We start from the raw sequence: 19,073 nt of genomic DNA, 5'->3' as shown, positions 1-19,073 counted from the left end.
AATATGGCAGAATTTAGTAATTGTGCTACTTTTCCCTTTTAGGTAATGTTAATAATGAACACAGTGAAGGTTCACACAACAGCTACGACAACACAGGACACAGGCTGCCTGCTTTTAGTCTGGAAACCAAGACGTACACAGATGATGCCTGAAGTAAACCCTGACAGCTTGGAGGTTAATGATACCATGAGGTGCTAACTGGTTTGATTCTGGATGATTCAGGAAGAGTTCAGACATGTTTGTGTCGCCCAGTTTCAGTGGCTGTTCATGCTCCCTGAAGGAAGCAGGTCATGGGAGGGCATCAGCGCTGTGCTATCAGAGAGGAGTGTGTGCGTGTGTGTGTGCGTGTATCTTTGTGGGGACCAAAAAAATCCTGGTTTCCTGATGTGGTCTAAGAAGTCACCAACATAAAGTAAGAAATGTTGCGGTACGTTGGACCAAACCATCACAGTCCTGATGCAGAGAGGCGAATATGAACTGTAGAAAAAGTTCTTGTGTGAGTGGGAGACTGAGGCATGTTGTATAAAGTACTTTGACTGCTCGAGTAGAAAAGCACTATCTAGCATTTTACAGGCAGTCTTGTGTTGGCTATTCTTGTTGTTTCAAGAAATAACAACTAGAATAACGATACTGATCTTTTCATTTAAACTTTTAGCAGAAATCGAAGTGATATTCAAAAAGGAATTTAAAATGCAATTTTATGCAGGTTTCACAAACTCTTTGGTTCTGAAAGAAAGAAGTGCAATATCAGCAGAAAATAATATTTATATTCAACAACGTTAGAAAAAATGGACCCTTTTATTCTTAAAGCTGAACATAAACCGACTTCTTATAACGACGAACTCCTCCTGAAACGTTGGAGGTTTTAGCTCTTTATACAGCAAAGTCACAGGAGGATAAATATAATCATCAGGCGTTTGTTAAAACAACCCCGTCCCTCACCACATGTGAACCCTCAAACTGAATGGTAAGATAACGACACTCATTTTCACTTTTTCACAAAACTCAAACATCACTACTTCCACGTCTAATTGTCTGTAATGGAGGCGGAGTGAACTGGATCCCACTCTGTGTCCAGCGGGTGCTCGCAGCGGGGGCGGGGCAGGTTTTCTCGGGAATCCCTACCTTGGTACAACACCTGGTTTGGCAGGACGTAGCGCGGCTCCAAATGCTTTCAGTGTGAACTCCAGACTGCTGACAGGTCTCGCACACAACAGCCGCTCTGTCACGTGACGCATACTGCTCCGACGTGCTGAGGTCACTACCTGGGTTACGCCATGTTGCAAGTTTTCTGAGGCTCTTTTGTGATATTTAATGGATCGGATTATATTTTTTTTCTCCCCGATATCCGATCCAGTAATTTAGGTCAGGATCGGACCGATGCTGTATATTGGATTCTGTCTATCCCTAGAAAAAAGTCATGACCTCAACCCAGAACACCTTTGGGATACCGCGAGCCAAAAACTGGAGCTCTCACTGTTGTAGCTGCAAACATCATATTAAAAACGATCAATTAACAAAAGCATATCTTAGGTTTGAATGTTTGTGAATGCAGACAAGCTAATACTGTACTTTTTTCAATACAGCATACATTCACTGTAATCGTCAAGACTGTTGTCACGCTCAGTCATTGCTCCTCATGCAGGACAGTTTCTTTGGAGGTCTGCACAGCCAGAGAGCCAGCACCAGTCCTCACAGAGGGCCCCCCCAAACCACAACCTCAGATCCACGTTTATTCCACCTCCCACTGTCTGACTAAAATGTTGTTAGATGGAAATGAACGAAAAGGGAAAAATAGAACATATTGTTGTACCTGTTGTTCGTCAATGTATATCCTCTAGTTAAAGTCACATCATTATGATCATGTTGGCTGATGACAGTCAGATGCTGCAGCACCCGGTGAAAGCACAGTAATGAACCGTGTCACTGTCTGTGCATCTGCTTTAACAGGCTCTCAATGGATTCATCCTGGTTATCACTGCCAGTGGGACCATCTTCTACTCCTCTCACACCATTCAGGACTATCTGGGCTTCCATCAGGTATCAGTCTGTTTTTCACTCTAATTACATCCATTGATTGTCATTCCTCACTACTGAGAACCAGAAGCCAGAGTAGCTTAGCATTTAGGGAGGTGACAGGTTCTAAATGGGTGTCATTGTGACATGGTGGCATTAAGTAGGTCCTGGGTTCTAACGATTTATTCAATATTTTATATTGTATTGAAATACAAAAGTAGTAATTTTACAGGTGTTAGAGGCTCTGCTTCATCAGCTGATAAATGCGTTGCTTGCGTGCAACAACTGGCGGCAGCAACACGGGGGTCTGCGTCGATCCATTAGTATAGTCCCTGCATGCTAGGGTCACAGGCAGCTGCAGAAAGACCTATTTATAGCTTGGCCTTTTGTAGAAACCAGCGGCCACAACAGCATCCTGCAGTGCACAGCACGTCTCTGCACCACTGCTCGCACAGTGTTACGTCCAGCTTTTAAGCACTATGTACAGGTGGAGCTTGCACCATTATTATATCTAATAGTAGAACTTCTGTGACAACAAAAATGTAATAAAAATGCATCTGTGGCATATAATCAGGGTTCTATATTATAGAAAACAAGGAACTCTGTTTAAAAGAAGTGCTGTGGGACTTCTGGTTGAGCTTTGATGGAGTGGGACGCGAGTCTGGGAGCTCCCGCCGATTTCGATTAAGTTGTTATTCATTCGCGCTTTTCGGCCATATTTCCAGTCCTGTTTTGGTTTGTGGATTGTTTTGTTGAGAAGTTTTACTCGGGCCTGCGTAAAATGGCAGCAAAAAATGTTAAAACCCGCAGTACTATTCAAACACAACTGAGGCCTAGTTTGCAAACCGCAACCACACCCTCGAGTGAGCCGTCGTCTCCTGCAAAGCCCCCCTCGTGCCAAGCTAATCCTGGTATTGAAGCTCTCAAGGTCGAGTTGCTGGCTGAGGAAAGATATCGCCGACATCTTTAAAAAGGAACTTCAGGACACTCTGGGTGATGCTTTGTCTACCATTAAGTTCGACCTGCAGGCTGTGAAGACGCAGCTGGCGATCGATAAAGCTGCCAATGACGCTACCATGTCTGAGCTAAAAGGTACGGTGAAGGAGATGGAGCACGCACTTACTGTCTGCTCTGATGATATAGCTGAGATGAGAAACACTATCAAGGGCCTCACAGCTCATGTAGCCAAGCTGGAAAATACGTGTGAAGACTTGGAGTCCAGGTCGCGGCGCAACAGTGTTAGGATAGTGGGAGTACCGCAGGGCCCTGACACATGCACCACTGCTGCCGTAGCCTCCCTGCTAAAAGAAGCATTTGATCTGGGAAAGGAGCCGCTTTTGGATCGTTCGCACAGGACTCTCCAGCCCGCACCTAAGCCCGCCGTCCACGAGCCATTGTATGCAGGTTTCATTACCACACTGACTGTGTTGACATTTTACGACGTGCTAGAGAACGCCGACAGATTAAAGTTGGAGACCATCTCAGTCTTCCCCGACTACACCGCCAGGGTGGCACGGGCTCGGTCAGGCAGCAACTCCGTGGCATTGAAGGTGTTCGGTATGGCCTGCTTCATCCAGCGCGACTACGCATCACATATAAGGGTGTCGAGAAGGACTTTGTTTCAGCAGAGGAGGCCAGTGATTATGTCAAAACTTTGATCTCTGGGTGAGCCTCGATAGCCCCTCAGTTTGATGCTGTAATGCTGCTAAGGGTTCACGCTCTCCTTAGGTTTAACGCCACCTGTGCATTGTTTTCTTAGGCCGTTGTGCTAGTTATTGTACTGTTGGTGTGCTGGTTCCTTTTATTTTCTTTGTTAATTAATGAAACTGAATCATGTAATATATACTTGAACTTCGGACCAGTCCGGCACAATCTTCTCCAAGCTGTGTATTTGAGTTCAGGGTTGGGTTGGGGGGGGGGGGGGGGGGGGGGGGTGGCTGTCCCATTTCGGCTCTTCATGGCCACTGGCATTTTGGTTTGGTCTTTTTCTTCTTCCTTTTTATGAATGGTTAATGGCAATATAGACCCCAGCATTGCTGGGTCAGGCATGCCTCTTAGGTTCATTAGTTGGAATATCAGAGGTATGGGTAGCCCTGTTAAGAGATTTAAGGTTTTTACTCACTTGATACGTCTAAATTCTGACATAGCATTTTTACAGGAGACTCATCTTCGCATTAAGGATGATTATAGGTTATATTGCCCTTGGGTAGGTCAGGTCTTTCACCCAATTTTTAATTCGAAGGCTAGAGGAGTGGCCATTCTCATTAATCATCATCATCATCATCATCATCATTTATTTATTTATATAGCACTTTAAAAACACACCTGGTAGACCAAAGTGCTGTACAATACTAATATGCACATAGTAATAGACATAGCAATAAAGTTAAAAAACAATAAAAAAAATGAAAAAAAAATAAAAAAATAAAATAAAATATATTGTGTGCCGGGTGGCGGCCAGGAGCGGAGGCCCTGGCGGACTGACCCCCGGCTGCCAAGACTGGCAATAGGGACATGGAATGTCACCTCTCTGGTGGAGAAGGAGCCTGAGTTAGTGCGTGAGGTTGAGAGGTACCGGCTAGATATAGTCGGGCTCACCTCTACACATGGCTTGGGCTCTGGAACCAGTCTCCTGGAGAGGGGCTGGACTCTGTCTCAGTCTGGAGTTGTCCCTGGTGAGAGGCGGCGGGCTGGGGTGGGTATCCTAATATCCCCTCGGCTTGCTGCCGGTACGTTGGGGTTTTTCCCGGTGGACGAGAGGGTTTGTTCCCTGCGCCTTAGGGTCGGGGAACGGGTCCTGACTGTTATCTGCGCTTATGCGCCGAGTGGCAGTTCAGAGTACCCAGCCTTCTTAGAGTCCCTGGGGGGGGTGCTGGAGGGTGCTCCACCTGGAGACTCTGTTGTCCTGCTGGTAGACTTCAATGCTCACGTGGGTAACGACAGCGAGACCTGGAGGGGCGTGATTGGGAGGAACGGCCTCCCTGATCTGAACCCGAGCGGTGCTCTGTTATTGGACTTCTGTGCTAACCACAGTTTGGCCATAACGAACACCCTGTTCGAACATAAGAGTGTCCATAAGTGCACGTGGCACCAGGACGCTCTAGGCCGTAGGTCGATGATCGATTTTGTAATCGTATCAGCAGACCTGCGACCATATGTTCTGGACACTCGAGTAAAGAGAGGGGCTGAGCTGTCAACTGATCACCACCTGGTGGTGAGTTGGATCAGGTGGCGGGGGAGGACGCTGGACAGACCTGGTGCACCTAAACGCGTAGTGAGGGTGTGCTGGGAACGTCTAGCAGAGGCCCCAGTCCGCGAGATCTTCAACGCACACCTCCGGCAGAGCTTCAACAGCATTCCGAGGGAGACTGGGGACATTGAGTCCGAATGGACCATGTTCAGAGTCTCCATTGCCGAAGCTGCTGCATTGAGCTGCGGCCGCAAGGTGGTGGGTGCCTGCCGTGGTGGTAATCCCCGAACCAAATGGTGGACACCAGAGGTGAAGGGAGCCACCAGGCTGAAGAAGGAGTCCTATCGGGCTTGGTTAGCCTGTGGGACTCCGGAGGCAGCCGACAGGTATCGACAGGCCAAGCGGAATGCGGCTCGGGCAGTGGCTGAAGCAAAAACTCGGGTGTGGGAGGAGTTCGGAGAGGCCATGGAAAAAGACTTTCGGACTGCCTCGAAGAGATTCTGGCAAACCGTCAGACGTCTCAGGAGGGGAAAGCGGTGCTCTACCTGCACTGTGTATAGTGCGGGCGGAGCACTGCTGACGTCGACGGGGTGTCTGACCCATTGCTACGGGCCATTCGATCCCTATACAACCGTTGCAAGAGCTTGGTTCGCATTGCCGGCAATAAGTCGGACTCGTTCCCGGTGGGTGATGGGCTCCGCCAGGGCTGCCCTTTGTCTCCGGTTCTGTTCATAATTTTTATGGACAGGATTTCTAGGCGCAGCCAAGTGGCGGAGGGCTTTCGCTTTGGTGGCCTCAGAATCTCATCTCTGATTTTTGCAGATGATGTGGTTCTGTTGGCTTCATCGGGTGAAGGCCTCCAGCTCGCACTGGAACGGTTCGCAGCCGAGTGTGAAGCAGCGGGAATGAGGATCAGCACCTCCAAATCTGAGGCCATGGTTCTCAGCCGGAAAAGGGTGGAGTGCCCACTCTGGGTCGGGGATGAGTTCCTGCCCCAAGTGGAGGAGTTCAAGTATCTCGGGGTCTTGTTCGCGAGTGATGGGAGAAGGGAGCCGGAGATCGACAGACGGATTGGGGCTGCAGCTGCAGTAATGCGGACGCTGCACCGGTCCGTCGTGGTGAAGAGGGAGCTGAGTATAAAAGCGAAGCTCTCAATTTACCGGTCGATCTACGTCCCTACCCTCACCTATGGCCACGAGCTGTGGGTAGTGACCGAAAGAACGAGATCGCGGATACAAGCGGCAGAAATGAGCTTCCTCCGAAGGGTGGCTGGCCTCTCCCTTAGAGATAGGGTGAGAAGTTCGGCCATCCGGGAGGGGCTCAGAGTAGAGCAGCTGCTGCTCCACATCGAAAGGAGCCAGCTGAGGTGGTTCGGGCATCTGACAAGGATGCCCCCTGGGCGCCTCCTGGGTGAGGTGTTCCAGGCATGTCCCACCGGGAGGAGGCTCCGGGGCAGACCCAGGACACGCTGGAGAGATTATATCTCTCGGCTGGCCTGGGAACGCCTTGGTATTCCCCCGGATAAGCTGGAGGAGGTGGCTGGGGAGAGGGAGGTCTGGGCCTCTTTGCTTAGGCTGCTGCCCCCGCGACCCGGCCCCGGACAAAGCGGATGAAGATGGATGGATGGATGGATGGATGGAAAATAAAATAAAAATGTCAGTTACCCACAGAGTTAAAAGCCAGGGAATAAAAATAGGTTTTTAATAAAGACTTAAAAACTGGCACTGATGCAGCCTGTCTAATATGGAGAGGAAGGTTATTCCAAAGCATCGGCGCGGCAACAGAGAACGCTCGGTCTCCTCTAAGTTTCAGCCGTGACTTTGGGACCGAAAGCAGCAACTGCTCAGCTGACCGAAGGGAACGAGTGGGGACGTGGGGCTTCAACAAATCAGACAAATAAACAGGTGCCAGACCATTTAGAGATTTAAAAGCCAATAAAAGGACTTTAAAACGGATCCTGAATTCAATTTGGAAGCCAGTGTAAAGAGGCCAAAATCGGAGTGATGTGATCAAATTTTCTTCTACCAGTTAAAAATCGTGCCGCAGCATTTTGCACTAATTGCAGGCGTGACAAAGTGCCCTGCCCAACCCCTGTTAAAAGAGAATTACAATAATCTAAACGTGAGGTAATAAAGGCATGAATAACGCTTTCCAAGTCACGCTTGGAAAGAAAGGGCTTAACCTTTGATAAACGTCTGAGGTGATAAAATGCTGATTTTACCACCCCGTTTACATGGTCATCAAAGGTGAGTGCAGAATCAATTTTAACTCCAAGATTTGTGATCGAACTCTTTAGTTGGGAAGTCAAAGCTGCAAGATCAACATCCAGAGTATGAGAAGAACGATTTGGGCCAAATAAAATTGCTTCTGTCTTCCGATCATTAAAATTTAAAAAGTTGTTTGCCATCCATGCTTTGACATCAGTAAGGCAGTCAAGCAGAGGTCCAGTTGGGAGACTATCAGAATGACTAAGAGGTAAGTAGAGCTGGCAGTCATCTGCGTATAGATGGAATGGCACTTTATGCTTTCGGAAAATCGCGCCAAGGGGCAAGAGGTACAATGAAAACAATAACGGCCCAAGAATAGATCCCTGTGGAACACCCCAAAGCAGAGGGGCCACAGAGGATGAAGCCGACCCCAACTTAACACAAAATGTCCTATTTAAAAGATAGGACTTTAACCACAAAAGTGCCGAACCAGTAATTCCCACACCGTGCTGTAAGCGGGAGATCAGCAAATCGTGATCCACAGTGTCAAATGCAGCTGTCATGTCCAACAAGACCAGCACTGCATATTTACCACGGTCTGTCGCTATCAGGATGTCATTCATAACTTTTACGAGGGCTGTCTCCGTGCTGTGGAATGGCTTAAAGCCGGACTGAAAGATTTCTGACAATTTAGAGTCATTCAAGTAGTCCATCAACTGAGTATAAACAATCCTTTCCAGAATCTTACTAAGAAAGGGAAGCTTAGAGATCGGTCTAAAATTTGATATGACTGAACTATCTAAGCCTGGTTTCTTAAGTAAAGGATGTATGACTGCTTAAATTCCCTAGGTACTTGACCAGACAAAAGACTAGTATTAATAATGTTCAGAATGTGTGGTCCGATGATAGGAAATACCTTTTTAAGAAAACAGGGAGGAACAACGTAATTTGGAGAGCCACACGGTTTAGCATTCAACACAAGTTTCTCTAAATCAGATAAAACAATTGGTAGAAAAGCAGAGAACAGACTTGAGCAAGAACCATGCATGGCTGGGTCAGCAATAGGTAGAGTCGGAGGTCTCAAACTAGCAACCTTTTCCACAAAATAATTAAGAAACTTATTGCACATAACCGCAGAAGAGTGCAAAAGAATATAGCCTTCCGGATTAAGTACAGAATTTATAGTGTTATATAGAACACGAGGGTTATGCGAGCTGGCAGCAATAAGTTGAGAAAAATAGGAGTGCTTGGCAGCCTTTACTGCTCTCTGATAGACTTTCCAGCTAGTCTTAAGAGCTTCCATAGAGACGCACAGCCTATCTTTTTTCCACCGTCTTTCACATCTTCTACATTCTTTTCTAGCGGCTCTGGTAAAATCAGTTAGCCAAGGACTAGCCTTTGGCTTGCATTGTCTGAATATAAAAGGAGCGACAGCGTCGAGGACAGATTTACAAGCAGAATCCAAACAAGAAACTAATCCATCTGAGATGGACAACTCAGGAGGATAAGAAATAAATTGGTCAAACAATATGGAAAACCGCTCGGCAGTATCTGAGCCAAAAGCACGATAACATCGAGCAGGTACAGCACGCTTAAGAACAGGATTAAAAAGAACAATATCACATAAAATAGGCATATGGTCAGAGAACACCGCATCCTCGACAAGTACGTTTTGGACAGATAAACCATGTGATAAAACCAAGTCCAGTGTGTGACCACGTTCTTGAGTGGCACCTTTAACAGACTGAATAAAGTTAAAAGAGTTCACTAAGTCCAGAAAGTCCTTAGCCAGGGGCTTCCCCGGGCAGCAGACGTGTATATTAAAATCACCAAGTAAAAGGATCTGGTCATACCGTGATGCACAGTCAGCAAGAAACTCTGAGAACTCGGATAAAAACTCCTTGTTATATTTTGGGGGCCGATAAACAATCGCACACAACAGCGAAGACGAGTGGCCCAGTTCGCACAAACAGAGTTCTGGTGTGGCGTGTCGATGGGGATAGCTGCTTAAAGTCAAGATGTGCCTTAAAAACAACAGCTAGCCCTCCTCCGCGACCAGAAACTCTCGGAACACTAAAAAAGGCACAACCAGCCGGCAGTAATTCAGAAAAGGCACTTAACTCACCGGGTGGAATCCAAGTTTCAGTCAAGCAAAGAAAATCCAGTTCATGGGAAGCGAAAAATTCCTTCAAAATGAATGTCTTATTTGCCACCGATCTGGCGTTAATTAATCCCAACCTGAGAGGAATTGGCTCGGGAGCTTCCGAGACAGCAACAACCAGATCCACAGGTCGGAGGTTTGTTTGGTCCACTCCACGCCAACGCAGATGTCGGAGAGGAGAGGGTTTTGCAGAACCCTTCTCGAGAGATCCCACAACAGGAACCAAGCAGGAGTCCACCGGGTCCAAAGCACACAACGGCACCAAGAGTAGCGGGCAGGATCGACAAATTGAGCGAAGCTCATGAGGAAAACAAGAGATCCTGAGTCTCAGTTTGACAAGGCGACCTCCACGGTTACCTCGTCTCCTGCGTCGCTTCCGCACATCCAGTGGCAATGGTAAGGAGCGCCAGTGAGGTGGTGTTACTTCCAAATCGGGAGGCAGAAAGCCTTGGTTGTCATTTCCAAACCGAGCTAAAGCTTGGGTAGATGAGCCTATTTCCAATAATGTCTGGCAATCATAAAACAATGCAGGGCTGACATGTTGCACAAAATTGACTAAAAACAATAAAATAAAACAAATAGAAGAGAGCGATAGACGGCATGCCAAACACACAGGCGCCATCTTTTAGCACGTGACACATCTCTCACTCACATTAATAATATATCGCTGATAGGAACGGCAGATACATCATTGTTGCTGGTACCCTAATGCAGAAAAAGGTTTTGTTGGTATGTGCCCTGAATTTTGATGGTGCTGAATTCGCTAATAGATTGCTGAGTAACATCCGCTTTCTGAATACTCATTTGCTGATCCTTGGTGGAGACCTGAATTGTGTTTTTGATCCAACCTTGGATCGATCTAGTCCTCGTAATTTGACGCAATCATCTATGTCTAAAACATTCTCAGATTTTATGAAACAGAATGATCTTGTTGATCCATGGAGATTTCGCACCCTTCATTCAAAGAATTTTCATTTTTCTCTCAGGTCCACCAGTCTTATTCCAGGATTGATTATTTTTTCATCGACAGAACTCTTAATTCATGTGTTAATTCTTCTGACTATTCTGGTATTGTAATATCTGATCTTTCACCTCTGCTATTGGATGTTCAGCTTTCTACCTATAAACGTAGTCCTCCACTTTGGAGGTTTAACTCTGAATTTATTTCAAGCTCTATTGAGGAGTTCTTGTCCTTCAATCAGGATGATTCAGTTTCATATTCTCTGCTATGGGAGACTCTTAAATGCTACCTGAGAGGTCAAATTATTTCTTACTCTGTTCGTGCTAATAAAAAGATTAATGCCAGGCTTAAAGAACTTATAGCTGCAATTAGTAACCTTTTTTTTTTTTTTTTTTTTTTTTTTTGCCTGTCCCGTTTGGCTCTTTTGCCCTCAGAATTGTTGTCTAAAGGCAAAGAAAGATGCCCAACGGATTTACTTTACCAAACTGACCATCCCAGCCTTGCCATAATGGTCCAATTGATTCACCTTTTATTGTTTATTTTATTTTCACTTACTGAATACGGGACTGACTTGACTGGGGGAAAGAAGGGGAGAAAGAAAGAGGGAAAGAGAAACAGCTGAGAAGAGGGACGGGGGAGAAGGGCAAAAGACAAAAACCAACAGAACGGGCAGAGAAAAAAAAATGCATATATCAATCACCTGGATCACCTGCTGAGAAAGAAAAAAGAAAGCAAGCAGAAGAGAACAAGAGTAATAGAATAAACAACATCACAATGATATATGGGAATATGACAATAAATACTAAATGTTAAACATTATTGTGCAGCACATAAGATCAACAGAACACAGTGTGCTTTGAGGTAGGAGCCAAAAAGGGTGTAGTTTGTGGGTGTGATCACCCGTGTGTACACCTGTGAGCATGGACGCGCTTGTTTTTTGTTTTTTAAAAGGTTCCTTCATGTAATAATCTGCTAGAGGGTGTGGGGGGGCCACAGCCCCGTCCTCCAGGGCGTGAAGCAGGTGTGGAGGAGATCAAAACTCCAGACATCCAGAGGCCCCCAGAACACAAGAGACCAAGGAAGACCAACAGAGGGGCAGCCGCGCCACTGTCCCAGAAAGAGCTGAGGAGAGTCCCAGATGAGGGCTCACTCAGCAGCCGCGGAGCAGAAGCCAGGGGGGGTTGCAGTGACGCGCCCGTGAGCTCCGCCGGCAGCCAGCTGCGCCTGAGTGACCGAGCCCCAGGCCGAGAGGCCGGGGGCACCCCACCTCCGAAGTGGCCCGAGCGAGCCCCAGGCTCCAGGCCCCGATAAGCGGCCGCCAAAGAGTGAGCCGGTGTGTACCTGGACGCCCATCCCCGGACACAAAGAACCACCAACGCACCGATGTCTGAGGGGTGTACACCCTGATGGTACTTTGGACTCCGTGTATCGTGCCCACCCCCAAGATCCTATATGTATGTGTAATGAGAGTGTGAGTAATGTGAATGTCTAAGTTGTGGGATAAAATTGAGGCAGAGGCAGCCAGAAGGGGACAGGGGGGTGGGGGGGTAGCCTCCTCTGCACCCTGGTGACATACCCCTACTCCAAGGACCTGCATGTGTGGGTGGTTGTGGTGGAGCGGGAAGAGGGAGGCAGCTGGAGATGGGGAGGGAAGGAAGGGAGGGGCAAGTGACCCCTCCCTGGGGCCAGCTCCCCCGCTGACCCCAGTAGGCACCCCCATACTCCGCGACCCGCCAGGGAAAGGGGGCCCAGGCCCATCCAGACCGGGCCCAGTGCAGCAGCGCCGCCCGGCCCCACAGAGCCCGGGACAGTCCACCCAACCCCACCACAGAGAAAACTGCACCCACCCCCCCATCCACTCATCTTCCAGACTACATAAGACAATAGACGCCCAGGCTGAGATCTTCCTCCACCTCTCCTGTATCTCCCCCTCCTGCAGAGGGAGCTCCTGAGGAGAGGAAAGCTCCTGCAAGATGTGACAATCTCCCACACCAGTTGAAGAGCCCCCCAGGTGGCTCGACGCACCGGCGGCACCCTGCTCCAGGGCTGGGCCCCCATGCACCCACCCGCCCACAACCCCGGCAACACACCAACCAGGACCCAAGCCCCCGAGGCCCGGTCCGGGTCCCAGCCCAGAGACGGAGCGCCCCCAGAACCTCACGCCCATCCCGGACCCACCCAGGGGCAGCCAGGCTACCAGGTCAGTAACCCACGTCCGTCAGCACAGACCCTCCCCTAGCCCCGCTGCACGCAGCCGCGAGGAAACAGTCACCTGAGAGCCAACAGAGCCCCTAACCGGACATGACCGCTACCCCGGGTTGAGCCCCCCAAGGAAGATGCCTCCGGGGAACCCCCCGACGCCCTAAGCCTGTCCCTACCCCCACACCAATCACAACAGTGAAGGCGGGACCAAACTATGACCCCCCACCCCCACTAGGTGATGGAGCTGATCAAAGGAGCCCAGAGCAATTGATCTGATGTGGTGGCAGAGGCTGTATCAAGACTAATGTAATCTAATAGATAATTTCTATATTGGTTAGAATTAAGATTATTTTTATTTTTCCAGTTCATGAGGACTGTTTTCTTGGCTATGCATAGGGCAGTGAAAACCATATGGGCGATATTCTTTTCTGAAGTGACATTATCTAAGCTGCCCAACAAACACACTAAGGGGGAAGTTGGAGTGTTACATTTCAGACACTTCGATAAGTCTTCACATATCTCGCGCCAAAACTTCTGAACTGGTGGACAGAACCAAAGAGCGTGGATATAATTGTCCGGTGAATTGGTTTGGCAGTGTGAGCAGTTGTTGGTAGACGTAAAGCCCATCTTGAACATCCGATGACCTGTATAGTACACTCTATGTAATATTTTGTATTGAATTAATTGAAGACTGGGATTTCTAATTAGATGAAAGGTTTTTAAGCAAATCTGAGACCAGAAGTTTAGGTCTAAGTTAACTGATAAATCCGCTTCCCATTTTGCAATAGGAAGTGATATTGATTCATCTGTTTTAGAAAGCATTCTGTATATTTTGGATAGTAATTTGGGGGGTTTAAGAGTAAGAAATTGAACCACACTTGGTGGTGTTTGTAGTTCAACTTGACCCGGTTTAAATTTCTTTTTTACTATGGATTTAATTTGTTGATATTCTAAAAATCTTTTCTTGTTGATCCCATATTGTGTAACTAGTCCGTCAAATGAAATAAATTCTGTTCCTTCTAGTATATGTTCTAAATATTTGATTCCTTTATCACTCCAATCTGAAAAGTTTATCATATTATTGTTTTGTAATATGTCAGGGTTGTTCCAGATAGGTGTACGTTTGCATGGGATTAATGAAGACGCCGTCAATTTTAGAAACTCCCACCATGCTGTCAGAGAAGAGCTGATGTTGATGCTTTTAAAGCATTCATGTCGTTGGATGTTTGAGCTGATAAATGGTAGGTCTGAGATCTCTAGATTATTGCAGAGTGCTTGTTCTACATCTAGCCAAGGTTCATCTAAGAGGGTGTGTTTTAGCCATCCTGAGATAAACTGAAGCCTGTTGGCTAAGAAGTAGTGCTGAAAGTTAGGCAGTTCTAGTCCTCCTTTATCCTTGGTCTTTTGTAGTGTTTTTAAGCTCATACGTGGGGGTTTATTTTTCCAAAGGAATTTGGACATACATGAATCTAGAGATCTGAACCAATCTTGTGGCGGTTTAGTTGGGATCATTGAGAATAAATAATTTATTTTTGGTAAGACCATCATTTTTATAGCGGCAACCCTTCCCATGAGTGATATGGGTAGACATTTCCATCTAGCCAGATCATCTTCTACCTTCTTTAAAAGTGGGATATGGTTTAATTTAGTTAGATCTGCAAGCTTGGGAGAAACATTAATACCTAAATATTTTATATTTCCCGATTGCAGTGGTGTAGAAGAGGAATTATGGAAGGAGCAATTAATCGGTAGGACTGTAGATTTTGACCAGTTAATTGAGTAATCTGATATTCTTGCAAAAGAGTTTATCAATTCAATCACCCCAGAGATATTGGTTTGTGAATTTTGGAGAAAGAGTAACACATCATCCGCATAAAGGCTGATTTTATGTTCCACGTTCTTGCATTTTATGCCCTTAATTACTGAATTCTGTCTAAATGCTGCTGCTAGTGGTTCAATAAAAATTGCAAATAGTGAAGGGGAGAGTGGGCATCCCTGCCTGGTGCCCCTCAAGAGACAGAAGCTGGAGGATGTCTGGTCATTTGTTCTAACACAAGCTGTTGGGGAATTATATAATATTTTTAACCAGTTTATGAAAGAGGATCCAAAACCAAATTTGTGTAAAGTTGCAAATAGAAATTTCCAGTTAACTCTGTCAAATGCTTTTTCTGCGTCTAAAGAGAATATTGTAGTTTCTAGGTTTTTACTGTATGAGTAGTCTATCAAATTAAGTAATCTACGTGTATTTGTTGATGAGTGCCTACCTTTTATGAAACCAGTTTGGTCAGGATGAATTAAGAGGGGGGTTATTTTCTCCAGTCTCTTTGAGAGAGCTTTGCAGATTATTTTAAGGTCTACATTTATAAGGGATATTGGACGATAGCTTGAGGGATATACAGGGTCTTTGCCTGGTTTTAGCAGGAGATTAATGTTTGCAGAATTCATATTTGATGGAAGTCTGCCCTTTTCTTTAATTTCCAACAACGTTCTGTAGAAAACTGGTGCTAGAATCGACCAGAATTCTTTGTAGAATTCTGCAGGAAAGCCATCTGGACCTGGAGCCTTATTATTGTGCATACTTATCAGGGCTTCCTGGAGTTCACCTGGTGTCAGTGGCGAATCCAGTGCCATTGCTTGAGTGTCCAATAATTTTGGAAGAGTTATGTTGTCCAAAAACTGATCAATTTCTTTTTTAGATGGGTTTATTTGTGGTGAATACAACGTTTTATAGAAATCCCTGAAAATGTTGTTTATTTGTATCGGTTCATATAATGTGTTCCCAGATGAATCTTGAACAGCACATATAGTTGTTTTTTATTTTTTTATTTTTTGCTGGTTTGCTAGAAATTGACCGGATTTATTACCATGTTCATAATTTTGTAGGCGTAGTCTTTGTACTAAGAATTTTGTTTTTTTATCAATTATCTCATTTAATTCTAGCTTTGTTTTGCGTATTTTGTTCAATGTTTCCTGATCTTGGTGGGACGCGTAGGCTTCTTCTAGTGATTTGATGTTTTTATCTAATTCCTGAATATTTTTGTTTTCTTTTTTCTTTTTATGTGATGAGAAAGAAATTATTTTACCTCTCATCACAGCTTTCCCTGCTTCCCATAGAACAGAAGCTGATGTTTCGGGAGTGTCATTATAGTCCAAATATGAAGTCCACTCTTTTTTAAAATATTTAATAAAGTCTTCATCTTTAAGTAGTGATATATTAAATCTCCAGTTTTTTCTTGGCGTAGTATTATTCTTGTGCATTAGTGTTAAAGATACAGGACCATGATCGCTGACAGCTATAGGGTGAATCTCAGTGTCTGAAATGTCGTTCAGCAGTGAGCTGCTGACCAAAAAATAATCCAGACGAGAGTAGGAGTGATGGACATGTGAGAAAAAAGTATATTCCTTACTGGTGGGGTGAAGGGAGCGCCATGCATCGCAAAGACCAAAGTCGCTCATATACTGTTTGATTATATTTGTGGACTGCCAATTACGCTGAGTTCCCGCTGTATTGAGCCTATCCATGTCTTCATTTAGTCCAAGGTTGAGGTCACCTCCAAGAACAAGTGTGCCATCTAAGTGTTCAGAGAGTGCACTGAAAAAACCGTGAAAGAATGAGGGATCATCAACATTTGGACCATATACACTTGCAATACATAGCTTTTTATCACGTATAGATAGTTTAATGATTAAGAATCTGCCCTCTGGATCTATAACTGTATCGAGTACTGTGAAATTAATATTTTTATGTATTAAAATTGCTACTCCCCTTTGTCTAGAATTATAACAAGCTGAGAACACATTAGGAAACTCAGGTGTTTTAAGTTCATTCGAACCTCTAAGAGGTCTGTGGGTCTCTTGTAATAGGACAACATCCGCCTGTAGTTTTTTGAGTTGGTTAAATATTTTTAACCTCTTTACTCTGGAGCCAGCTCCATTTATATTCCATGTAATGAACCTCAGTGTACCCATAGATGTTTGTGTATAACTAGGGATGTATGCTGTGTGCGTCGCTTAGACAGGTGGAGAGAATACGTCACTTGTTCATAAATAAAGAGAAGGAGAGAGAGAAAAAATGTGTGGCGAGATGCTCCCTGAGTCTGACTTTGTGTATGCATAGTTACTAATATGAGTAGGCTTGGCTTAAGTGTGTGTGTATCTTATATGACTGTGTGCGCTGTCTGACTGATGTAAATGTGCTGCCGTTGAGCGCATGGTGCGTATGTGTCGAAATAAAGGATGTTTGTGGATGAGTGTCGAAGCAGGTGATCGAGGCAGTGAAAGGAATAAAGAAAGAAACCAAGGACAGGGGTGAGCAGCATAAAACCAAGAGGGGGAAAAGAGAGGAGGGGAAAAAACAAAAACAAAAAAAAAAACGAGAAGAAAAAAAAAACAGAAACAAAACGTAAACATTCCAATTAAACCACTGACGGAGAGTGACGGTGTTAATTCTGCTATGAAATCACACTTTAAGATGCGATTTGATACTGGTAAGTTAAACAGATGTTAATGCAAGTTAGTGTGAGTGGATAGGGAAATGGTGTAGCTGATTCTTATCTGGTGTGAGGTTAATACAGCCACGGAGTGATGTTGGGGTCGCGGTGGAGCTGTCCGTCCACGTACAGCCGGGCCACAGCGATGACAGCGCGGGAGCCCTTCTGGATGAAGCCGCGTCGGATTGGGAAGAGGACCCTGCGTCGTTCCAAGATCTCTTTGGGGAACTGGTCGTTCACACTGAAGTCCGTTCCTTTTAATTCCCTGCCGCGGCTTTTCACATGTTGCTTTTGTTTGAAGTGGCCGAATTTGGCCACGATAGGACGTGGTCTCCCGGCCGTAGCCCGAATGGGGCCGAGGCGATGTACCCGATCGAAGACGATGTTCTTCACAGTGTCCTCCGGCAGCTTCAGGTGGGTTTTGATGAAGCTTTTTACCGTGGTCTCCGCGTCCTCTCCAGCGGCTTCTGGAATACCAGAAAATACCAGATTATCACGCATGCTACGAGCTTGTAGATCGATAACTGTTTCTTTTATTTTTTTATTTTCTCTATTGAGCTGGGTAACATTATCTGTGAGACATTTCACCGACTCCCTTAGCGTGGCATTTTCAGCAGCAAGCGTTTCCACCTGCTGCTGGCTGTACTCCAGGGATTCTCGCAAGCATTTAAATTCTCGGTGAAGAATCTCCACCAAGGACAGCCTTGCGTCGAAACTGGACAATCGCTTGTCGATTGACTCCAATATGTCGGCAATATCTTTGCCGGCTGGCGATGTTGAGCCGGGGGAATCTGCCGGGCGTTGTCTTTTCGACGACGGCGTCTCAGCTTTGGCCGGGGAAGCTGCACACGGGGTCTTCTTCATCACGAGATCCTGAAAGCACTGATCGATGTAATCTTGGAGAGTCTCTAAACTCTCCTCGTTGTTCTCCAGGGTGTTGGAGATTATTTAGACAAATAGTGTTAGTTATAAGACAATTGATAAGTGTATTTGGTAATGCTGAAGCTTAAATGAATTTGTTCAAATCTAAACTACCATTTGCTTTAATTTTCCGCCAAAATCTCCGGCGTCTGACGTCAGTTACGACATGAGTCGCTTACCTTGTCCGTCACTTCCGTCACTTACTCACCTGCTGCCCGTCCTCCTGTCTCCAGTCCCGTCCTCCAATTGCAATTAGTAACCTTGATCACTGAACCCTTCTCCAGAATTACTGAAGCAGCTCCTTGATTTGCAAACAGAGTTTGATCTTATGTCAACCAAAGAGGCTGAGCACTTGTTACTACGCAGTCATGGCTCATATTATGAATACGGTGACAAGGCTAGTCGCTTGTTGGCACATCAGCTACGACGTCAGGCCTCCTCACAAGTGATGCCCAGTATTAAAAACTCTTATGACAATATCACTACAGATCCCTTGGAAATTAATTCTACCTTTAAAACATTTTACTCTTCGTTGTACAGGTCCGAATTTCCCACAGATAAAGCTAAAATGAATGAATGTGCTTCTGAAGAGCAGAATGGCTTCATAAAGAGACGGCAACTGTTTTTTAATACCCGTACACTCTTTAATGTTATTTACTCAAAGCATCTATCTGAATTTCCCGAACTTGTGATTTCTTTAGATGCTGAAAAGGCTTTCGATAGGGTGGAGTGGGAGTACTTGTTTGCAGTTTTAGAGAAATTTGGTTTTGGCGATAAATTTATTTCCTGGATTCGGCTTCTTTATTCGTCCCCTAAAGCCAGTGTTCATACTGATGATGTTTACTCTGATTATTTTGCGCTGGGTCGTGGTTGTCGTCAAGGTTGCCCTTTGTCTCCCTTACTCTTTGCCGTTGCCATCGAGCCT

At 45.7% G+C, this 19,073-nt stretch overlaps 1 protein-coding gene across 2 annotated transcripts in view; it reads left to right on the top strand.

The window, feature by feature from the left end:
• LOC308409810 (aryl hydrocarbon receptor-like) overlaps positions 1-19,073 on the top strand; it is a 79,348-nt gene that overhangs the window by 26,848 nt on the left and 33,427 nt on the right. For both annotated transcript variants that reach the window (XM_080902812.1, XM_080902811.1), the window contains exon 4: positions 1,951-2,040. In XM_080902812.1, the coding sequence (XP_080758938.1) occupies positions 1,951-2,040 (90 nt within the window). The remainder of the gene's footprint in view (positions 1-1,950; positions 2,041-19,073) is intronic.

The sequence above is a fragment of the Rhamphochromis sp. 'chilingali' genome (genome assembly GCF_963969265.1).
Source record: "Rhamphochromis sp. 'chilingali' genome assembly, chromosome: 14".
NCBI classification, from domain to species: Eukaryota; Metazoa; Chordata; class Actinopteri; order Cichliformes; family Cichlidae; genus Rhamphochromis; species Rhamphochromis sp. 'chilingali'.
The sequence above is the reverse complement of the archived record's forward strand: the minus strand, read 5'-3'. Positions and strand labels throughout refer to the sequence as shown.